At 49.6% G+C, this 7,903-nt stretch overlaps 1 protein-coding gene across 1 annotated transcript in view; it reads right to left on the bottom strand.

The window, feature by feature from the left end:
- Window positions 1–525: 525 nt before the first annotated feature.
- Window positions 526–7,903, bottom strand: part of atrn (attractin) — a 193,302-nt gene continuing 185,924 nt past the window's right edge. Inside the window, exons 28-29 of the mRNA XM_084182443.1 lie at window positions 3,060–3,174; window positions 526–705 (exon numbers count right to left, since the gene is read on the bottom strand). Of these exons, the coding sequence (XP_084038569.1) occupies window positions 581–705; window positions 3,060–3,174 (240 nt within the window). The 3' untranslated portion in view covers window positions 526–580. The remainder of the gene's footprint in view (window positions 706–3,059; window positions 3,175–7,903) is intronic.

Here is a 7,903-nt window from a genome sequence, read left to right as displayed (position 1 = left end):
GTAGAACGCAGACAGACAGACAGACAGCATACCAAGCAGAATGACTGGTAGTTTAGCAGACAGTCTAGCAGACAGACAGACAGACAGCATACCAAGCAGAATGCCTGGTAGTTTAGCAGACAGACAGACAGACAGCATACCAAGCAGAATGACTGGTAGTTTAGCAGACAGTCTAGCAGACAGACAGACAGACAGCATACCAAGCAGAATGCCTGGTAGTTTAGCAGACAGACAGACAGCATACCAAGCAGAATGCCTGGTAGTTTAGCAGACAGACAGACAGCATACCAAGCAGAATGACTGGTAGTTTAGCAGACAGTGATAAAGCAGTGCTTCTCCTCCTCTAATCTGGACTAATGTATTTTCTTTCTTTCTCTCCCCCAAAGCTCCAAATGTCTCAGCCAGGTGTGTTTCCCCCCGCAGGGTGTAACAGTCCATCAGACGTCCCTCTCCCACACCCCTCCTCCTCCCCCAGGAAACCCCCTCCCTCCCTCCCTCCCTCCAGTCCAGGGCTGTAGTCTCTGGGGCGGGGGGAGGGGTTAGGGTGGAGCAGGGCGGGGTCCAGGGGCAGGGGGTGTGGTCAGATACAGGTGGAGGGCTGTGCAGAGGCTTGTTGCTTCCTGTTCCTCAGACCACCTGACTTCTCCTTGTAACCAAGACACATCTGCTGAGACACATCCACCAGGGCCGAGGCCACCGTTAGCCCTACACAGAGACAGGAAGTGATGTATTAGTAACAGGAAGTTATGTATTAGTGTAATGATGTCATTTCATAGTGTTGTGTGACCCAGGTTAGAGTTGGTCAATAAGTGGCTTGGTGCCACAGAGTCTGCATTCCTTATGTCAAAGGAGATTACTATTACTTATTTTCCACCATAATTTGCAAATAAATTCATTAAAAATCCTACAATGTGATTTTCTGGATTTTTTTTCTCTCAATTTGTCTGTCATAGTTGACGTGTACCTATGATGAAAATTACAGGCCTCTCTCATCTTTTTAAGTGGGAGAACTTGCACAATTGGTGGCTGACTAAATACTTTTTCCCCCCACTGTAATCTGACATCCTCCTACACACCAACTACCACAGCAGGAGCTAAAGTCCTAACAGATGAATAGTTGGAGGCTGAAGGAGGTTTGTGACCGCAGGGCTGTTGATGGTCAGAACATGATGAAAAATGACTTGTTGTGTAAAGGGCAGAAACAGAACCTCGGGAAGGGGGAGATGAGGGGGAGATGAGGGGGAGATGGGGGGGAGATGAGGGGGAGATGGGGGGGCCGCCTCTGGGAGCTCCAGATGGAAGGTTTTGTTATGACAGAGAGACAATTTAATTAATAAGACTGGGAGAGAGGGGGAGGGACCCAGAGATGGGGGAGAGAGAGAGGGATAAGGAGAGAGAGAAGGGGGAGAGGGATAGCGAGAGAGAGGGGAGAGGGAGAGAGAAAGAGGGGGGAGAGGGAGAGAGAAATGGGAGAGTGATAGAGAGAGAGAAGGGAAGAGGGATAGAGAGAGAGAGGGGGAGATGGAGAGAGAGAGAAGGGGGAGATGGATAGAGAGAGAGAGAGAGAGGGGGGAAAGGGATGGAGAGATCGAGAGAGGGGGAGAGGGAGAGAGAGAGGGGGAGAGGGAGAGAGAGAGGGGGAGAGGGAGAGAGAGAGAGAGAGATGGGGGAGAGAGAGATGGGGGAGAGTGATAGAGAGGGGGGAGAGTGATAGAGAGAGAGAGAAGGGAAGAGGGATAGAGAGAGAGGGGGAGAGGGATAGAGAGAGAGGGGGGCGATGGATAGAGAGAGAGGGGGAGAGGGATAGAGAGAGAGGGGGGAGAAGGAGAGAGAGAGAGGGGGGAGAGGGAGAGAGAGAGAGAGGGGAGAGAGGGGGGAGAGGGAGAGAGAGAGAGAGGGAGAGAGAGAGAGAGAGAGAGAGAGAGAGAAGGGGGAGAGGGAGAGAGAGATGGGGGAGAGAGAGATGGGGAGGGGAGGGGGGAGAGAGGGGGAGAAGGATAGAGAGAGAGAATGGGGAGAGGGATAGAGAGAGGGGGAGAAGGATGGAGAGGGGGGTGCGAGGGAGAGAGAGAGGGGGAGAAGGATGGAGAGGGGGGTGCGAGGGATAGAGAGAGTGGGAGCTGGCTAGAGAGAGGGGGGGCAGGGAGAGAGGGGGAGTGGGCTGGAGAGAGATAGAGAGGGGGGACAGGGAGAGAGAGAGAGGGAGGGGGAGAAGGATAGAGAGAGAGGGGGGAGAAGGATAGAGAGGGAGAGGGGGAAGAGGGAGAGAGAGAGAAGGGGGAGGGGGGAGAGAGAGAGGGGGAGAAGGATGGAGAGGGGGGTGCGAGGGATAGAGAGAGAGAGAGAGAGGGGGAGAGAGATAGTGGGGGGGGGGAGAAGGATATAGAGAGAGGGGGGAGGGAAAGAGAGAGAGAGGGGGGGAGAAGGATATAGAGAGAGGGGGGAGAGGAATAGAGAGAGAGAGAGGGGGGAGAGGAATAGAGAGAGAGAGAGGGGGGAGAGGGATTGAGAGAGAGGGGGGAGGGAAAGAGAGAGAGGGGGGGGAGAAGGATATAGAGAGAGGGGGGAGAGGGAGAGAGAGATAGGGGGAAGAGGGAGAGAGAGAGAGGGGGGAGAGATAGGGGGGAGAGGGAGAGAGAGAGAGAGAAAGGGGGGAGAGAGAGGGGTGAGAGGGAGAGAGAGAGAGAGGGGGGAGAGAGAGAGAAAGGGGGAAGAGGGAGAGAGAGAGAGGGGGGAGAGATAGGGGGAAGAGGGAGAGAGAGAGAGGGGGGAGAGATAGGGGGAAGAGGGAGAGAGAGAGAGGGGGGGAAGAGGGAGAGAGAGAGAGGGGGGAGAGATAGGGGGAAGAGGGAGAGAGAGAGGGGGGAGAGATAGGGGGAAGAGGGAGAGAGAGAGAGGGGGGAGAGATAGGGGGAAGAGGGAGAGAGAGAGAGGGGGGAGAGATAGGGGGAAGAGGGAGAGAGAGAGGGGGGAGAGATAGGGGGAAGAGGGAGAGAGAGAGAGGGGGGAGAGATAGGGGGAAGAGGGAGAGAGAGAGAGGTTTCATCCCTCTATCTTACCAGACTGACCGGGCGGGGGGATGCCCCCGGTGCCTCTGGGTAAACGGACGAAGATGGAGAGGACAGCAGCCTTGTTCCCAAAACACGGCTCCAGGGCGATGGGCTTGGGGACCATCTGGAGTGGAGAGAGAGACATCAGGTAAGGCGTCATAGATACAATATGTGTTGTACTTCTCTGTGTCATATCAACAGTCCTGCTGGGCATGACAAGGAGTTGGCAAGAGAGCAGAAACACATCTGCCACTCAGGATAACCAGTTCACTGGAGGGTACTATGGTGTTGAATGCTGACCTATAGTCAACAGCATTCTTACATAGGTATTCCTCTTGTCCAGATGGGATAGGGCAGTGTGCAGTGTGATGGCGATTGCATCGTCTGTGGATCTATTGGGGCGGTAAGCAAATTGAAGTGGATCTAGGGTGACAGGTAAGGTAGAGGATCCATTGAAGTGGATCTAGGGTGACAGGTAAGGTAGATGATCCATTGAAGTGGATCTAGGGTGACAGGTAAGGTAGAGGATCCATTGAAGTGGATCTAGGGTGACAGGTAAGGTAGAGGATCCATTGAAGTGGATCTAGGGTGACAGGTAAGGTAGAGGATCCATTGAAGTGGATCTAGAGTGACAGGTAAGGTAGAGGATCCTTGACTAGTCTCTCAAAACACTTCGTCCTGCTTATTGGTTGTTTAGAGATGAACAACTAAACTAACTGCGTTGTTGTCATTGCAGCAATGTGTCAATTGTGAAGACCTGGACAGTTTTTAAATCATTAATAGGTGAACTTGCTAGCCAGCTAAAGACATGTAGCAAATTGTTTTTTTCCCCATTTGTTTTTCAGGGACTAAAGTGGGTACCTGATTGTCTTTCACTCCATTGCATTGGCAGGAGAAAACAGTCCTGCCAGACTCGTTTTGAGGTAAGACATTTTAACAACATCCGATGAAAAATGTAGAAAATGCAGCCAGCTGTGTTCTGTTCAATCTAGGCTTGCTAGTCAGCCAAGTTATTTGTGCTGATGAGTCTGTTTAGCTAGCTTGCTACTGTAGCAGTGTCTGTTTAGCTAGCTTGCTACTGTAGCAGTGTCTGTTTAGCTAGCGTGCTACTGTAGCAGTGTCTGTTTAGCTAGCTTGCTACTGTAGCAGTGTCTGTTTAGCTAGCTTGCTACTGTAGCAGTGTCTGTTTAGCTAGCTTGCTACTGTAGCAGTGTCTGTTTAGCTAGCTTGCTACTGTAGCAGTGTCTGTTTAGCTAGCTTGCTACTGTAGCAGTGTCTGTTTAGCTAGCTTGCTACTGTAGCAGTGTCTGTTTAGCTAGCTTGCTACTGTAGCAGTGTCTGTTTAGCTAGCTTGCTACTGTAGCAGTGTCTGTTTAGCTAGCTTGCTACTGTAGCAGTGTCTGTTTAGCTAGCTTGCTACTGTAGCAGTGTCTGTTTAGCTAGCTTGCTACTGTAGCAGTGTCTGTTTAGCTAGCTTGCTACTGTAGCAGTGTCTGTTTAGCTAGCTTGCTATTGAAGCAGTGTCAGTTTAGCTAGCTTGCTACTGTAGCAGTGTCTGTTTAGCTAGCTTGCTACTGTAGCAGTGTCTGTTTAGCTAGCGTGCTACTGTAGCAGTGTCTGTTTAGCTAGCTTGCTACTGTAGCAGTGTCTGTTTAGCTAGCTTGCTACTGTAGCAGTGTCTGTTTAGCTAGCTTGCTACTGTAGCAGTGTCTGTTTAGCTAGCTTGCTACTGTAGCAGTGTCTGTTTAGCTAGCTTGCTACTGTAGCAGTGTCTGTTTAGCTAGCTTGCTACTGTAGCAGTGTCTGTTTAGCTAGCTTGCTACTGTAGCAGTGTCTGTTTAGCTAGCTTGCTACTGTAGCAGTGTCTGTTTAGCTAGCTTGCTACTGTAGCAGTGTCTGTTTAGCTAGCTTGCTACTGTAGCAGTGTCTGTTTAGCTAGCTTGCTACTGTAGCAGTGTCTGTTTAGCTAGCTTGCTACTGTAGCAGTGTCTGTTTAGCTAGCTTGCTATTGAAGCAGTGTCAGTTTAGCTAGCTTGCTACTGTAGCAGTGTCTGTTTAGCTAGCTTGCTACTGTAGCAGTGTCTGTTTAGCTAGCTTGCTACTGTAGCAGTGTCTGTTTAGCTAGCTTGCTATTGAAGCAGTGTCTGTTTAGCTAGCTTGCTACTGTAGCAGTGTCTGTTTAGCTAGCTTGCTACTGTAGTAGTGTCTGTTTAGCTAGCTTGCTACTGTAGTAGTGTCTGTTTAGCTAGCTTGCTTCTGTAGCAGTGTCTGTTTAGCTAGCGTGCTACTGTAGCAGTGTCTGTTTAGCTAGCTTGCTTGAGCATTGAGGTTAATTTTTCCCTTGTCATGAAGGACATCTCATCCTGACACCCTAAAGATGTATATTTTGTTATCCACGTCGGCACCAACGATGTTAGGGTGAAACAGTCAGAGGTCACCAAGCGCAACATAACTTCAGAGTGTAAATTAGCTAGAAAGATGTGTCGGCATCGAGTAATTGTCTCTGGCCCCCTCCCAGTTAGGGCGAGTGATGAGCTCTACACAGCAGAGTCTCACAACTCAATCCCTGGTTGAAAACTGTTGTTTTCGGCTCCTCCCAAAAGATAGAATTTGTAGATAATTGGCCCTCTTTCTGGGACTCACCCACAAACAGGACCAAGCCTGGTCTGCTGAGGAGTGATGGACTCCATCCTAGCTGGAGGGGTGCTACAGGACCAAGCCTGGCCTGCTGAGGAGTGATGGACTCCATCCTAGTTGGAGGGGTGCTACAGGACCAAGCCTGGCCTGCTGAGGAGTGATGGACTCCATCCTAGCTGGAGGGGTGCTACAGGACCAAGCCTGGCCTGCTGAGGAGTGACGGACTCCATCCTAGCTGGAGGGGTGCTACAGGACCAAGCCTGGCCTGCTGAGGAGTGATGGACTCCATCCTAGCTGGAGGGGTGCTACAGGACCAAGCCTGGCCTGCTGAGGAGTGATGGACTCCATCCTAGCTGGAGGGGTGTTACAGGACCAAGCCTGGCCTGCTGAGGAGTGATGGACTCCATCCTAGCTGGAGGGGGGCTCTCATCTTATCTATCAACATAGACAGGGCTCTAACTCCTCTAGCTCCCCAATGAGACAGGGTGCAGGCCAGGCAGCAGGCTGTTAGCCAGCCCAATGAGACAGGGTGCAGGCCAGGCAGCAGGCTGTTAGCCTCCCCAATGAGACAGGGTGCAGGCCAGGCAGCAGGCTGTTAGCCAGCCTGACAGCTTAGTGGAGTCTGCCACTAGCACAGTCAGGGTAGTCAGCTCAGCCAACCCCATTGAGACAGTGTCTGTGCCTCGATCTAGGTTGAGGCAAATTACAGCCTCCTCTTTGAATCTGTGTATTTCTTCATAGCTCAGCTGTCCTGAGTCTGCACCTAGGATCAATGGAGACACTCAAGTTTTTTTTATCCTATATCTCTTGACACATTCATGAAAATAGCCATGGCCTCTAAACATTCCAGCTGCATACTGGACCCTATTCCAACTAAACTACTGAAAGAACTACTTCCTGTGCTTGTCCCTCCTATGTTGAACATAATAAATGGCTCCCTATCCACTGGATGTGAACCAAACTCACTAAAACTGGCAGTAATAAAGTAACTAACCTGTCTCAGTTTATCAACCAGCTAATTATTATAATCAGGTGCGCTAGATTAGGTTTGGAGCGAAAACCTTCAGGATGGTGGCTCTCCAGGAACAGGGTTGGCCAGGCCTTTCCTCGACCTTAGTGCTGCTTTTGACACCATCGCTCACCACATTCTTTTGGAGAGATTAGAAGCCCTAATTGGTCTAAAAGTTATTTCCTGGTTTAGATCTTATCTGTCGGAAAGATATCAGTTCGTCTCTGTGGATGGTTTGTCCTCTGACAAATCAATTGTACGTTTCGGTGTTCCTCAAGGTTCCGTTTTAGGACCACTATTGTTTTCACTATATATTCTACCTCTTGGTGATGTCATTCGGAAACATGTTAACTTTCACTGCTATGCGAACAACACACAGCTTTACATTTCAATGAAACATGGTGAAGCCCCAAAATTGCCTACCCTGGAAGCCTGTGTTTCAGACTTAAGGAAGTGGATGGCGGCATTTTTAAAAACGTTTAAACTCTGACAAAACAGAGATGCTAGTTCTAGGTCCCAAGAAACAAATATATCTGCTGTTGGATCTGACAATTAATATTGATGGTTGTACAGTTGTCTCAAATAAAACTGAAGGACCTCGGCGTTACTCTGGACCATGATCTCCTCTTTTGACGAACATATTAAGAATTTTTCAAGGACAGCTTTCCCCCCCCCCCATCTTCGTAACATTGCTAACATCAAACTTTTTCTCCAAAAAAAAGCTAACCCATGCTTCTGTCACTTCTAGATTAGATTACTGCAATGCTCTACTCTTCAGCTACCCGGATAAAACACTAAATAAACTTCAGTTAGTGCTAAACACGGCTGCAAGTATCTAGACTAGAACCAAAAAATGTGATCAATAATTCTCTAGTGCTAGCCTCTCTACACTGGCTTCCTGTTAAGGCTAGGGCTGATTTCAAGGTTTTACAGCTAACCTACAAAGCATTACATGGGCTTGCTCCTACCTCTCTCTCCGATTTGGTCCTGCCGTACATACCTACACGTACGCTACGGTCACAAGACGCAGGCCTCCTTATTGTCCCTAGACTTTCTAAGCAAACAGCTGGAGGCAGGGCTTTCTCCTATAGAGCTCCATTTGTTTGGAATGTTTGTTTTTTTATCAATGTGAGAGACGCAGACTCGGTCTCGACCTTTATGTCTTTACTGAAGACTCCTATGATTGAGTGTAGTCTGGCCCAGGGGT

Source organism: Coregonus lavaretus (genome assembly GCF_964263955.1).
Source record: "Coregonus lavaretus genome assembly, chromosome: 18".
Classification (NCBI taxonomy): domain Eukaryota; kingdom Metazoa; phylum Chordata; class Actinopteri; order Salmoniformes; family Salmonidae; genus Coregonus; species Coregonus lavaretus.
The sequence above is the reverse complement of the archived record's forward strand: the minus strand, read 5'-3'. Positions and strand labels throughout refer to the sequence as shown.